Genomic DNA, 1,240 nt, shown 5'->3' with positions numbered 1-1,240 from the left:
GACACAGGAACTGGGAACTGGGTACAGTGGTGCACACCTTACATCTCTGACTCATGGACACAGGAACTGGGTACAGTGGTGCACACCTTACATCCTGACTCATGGACACAGAAACTGGGTACAGTGATGCACACCTTACATCCTGACTCATGGACACAGGAACTGGGTACAGTGGGCTGCACACCTTACATCTCTGATTCAGGACCTCTGTGGACACAGCTACCGGGTAAAAGATGTATCCTCTGCATCCCTCACTTGGGCTTCTGTGGCATCCGGGTTGTAACCACAGGCTGCCTTGCACCCATCTGACCTTTGCTTCATCATGTTTGCTTCTGTGCAGCATAAACACTCTAGGTGTTTCTTTTCCCAACACAGGAAAGGTTTGAAGAATTTTCCAAACAGCAGACTGAAAGGGGTGAGTATTCATTGAGTGCTTGTGTGGAGAGAGAGCCAGTTAGTGTGCAGTGTTTATCTGAAGCAGTTCAGTGTGCAGTGTTTATCTGAAGCAGTTAGTGTGCACTGTTTTTCTGAAGCCAGTTCAGTGTGCACTGTTTATCTGAAGCAGTTCAGTGTGCACTGTTTATCTGAAGCCCTTCTCCTATGTATTTTTAGAGTTAAGACACATTGGAACACAGATCTCAAGTGACTCTCATGGAAGCATAGATAAAAGTGAGTATCCTAACCGGTGATTGGTTTTATGCATTGCTTATTATGGTTGGCGGGCATATGTGCCTCCTAACATAGCAAAACTCAGGCTTTGTAGATACTTGGTAGGAACAAATCTTTTTATTTGGATGCTGTTAATTAGACTTCATATATCCACGTTTACTTATCCACGTGCATAAAGACAACCATTTTGTTAAAGTGTATGAATGAAAGCGTCAAAGGGAAAGGAAAAGTTAGCCATGCTTGTCTTCATATGTCTACCTTGAACCTCATGGCTCAGTATCCTTATTATGGCTGTACTGCCTGCTGAGTGGATGAGGAGCCCGTGTCATGGAACTGTGACTGATCTTGCCCTTTGCTCTTCCAGGGAAGGTGAAAGTTCTCTTGAAAGAGCTGTGGCTCTGTGTGAACACTGCTCACAAGCTGTCCGGGGAGAGTGGCAGGCGCATACCAGGTGAGAGATACACAGAGACTTTTCACATGTGAATGTGATAGTGTTTGCCCCAGGCTGCTCTGCAGCCTCCAGTGGACAGCAGAGAGTGGTACTCGACACTGTGACGCAGTATGACTGATC

At 46.0% G+C, this 1,240-nt stretch overlaps 1 protein-coding gene across 1 annotated transcript in view; it reads left to right on the top strand.

Moving 5' to 3' along the window:
• Positions 1-1,240, top strand: part of Ice1 (interactor of little elongation complex ELL subunit 1) — a 40,088-nt gene that overhangs the window by 18,483 nt on the left and 20,365 nt on the right. The window contains exons 9-11 of the mRNA XM_005356698.2: positions 376-415; positions 613-669; positions 1,034-1,120. Of these exons, the coding sequence (XP_005356755.1) occupies positions 376-415; positions 613-669; positions 1,034-1,120 (184 nt within the window). The remainder of the gene's footprint in view (positions 1-375; positions 416-612; positions 670-1,033; positions 1,121-1,240) is intronic.

This window comes from Microtus ochrogaster, chromosome 19 (assembly GCF_000317375.1).
Source record: "Microtus ochrogaster isolate Prairie Vole_2 chromosome 19, MicOch1.0, whole genome shotgun sequence".
In the NCBI taxonomy this organism is placed as follows: domain Eukaryota; kingdom Metazoa; phylum Chordata; class Mammalia; order Rodentia; family Cricetidae; genus Microtus; species Microtus ochrogaster.
Note: the sequence above shows the minus strand (reverse complement) of the source record. Positions and strands in the feature narration are given on the sequence as shown.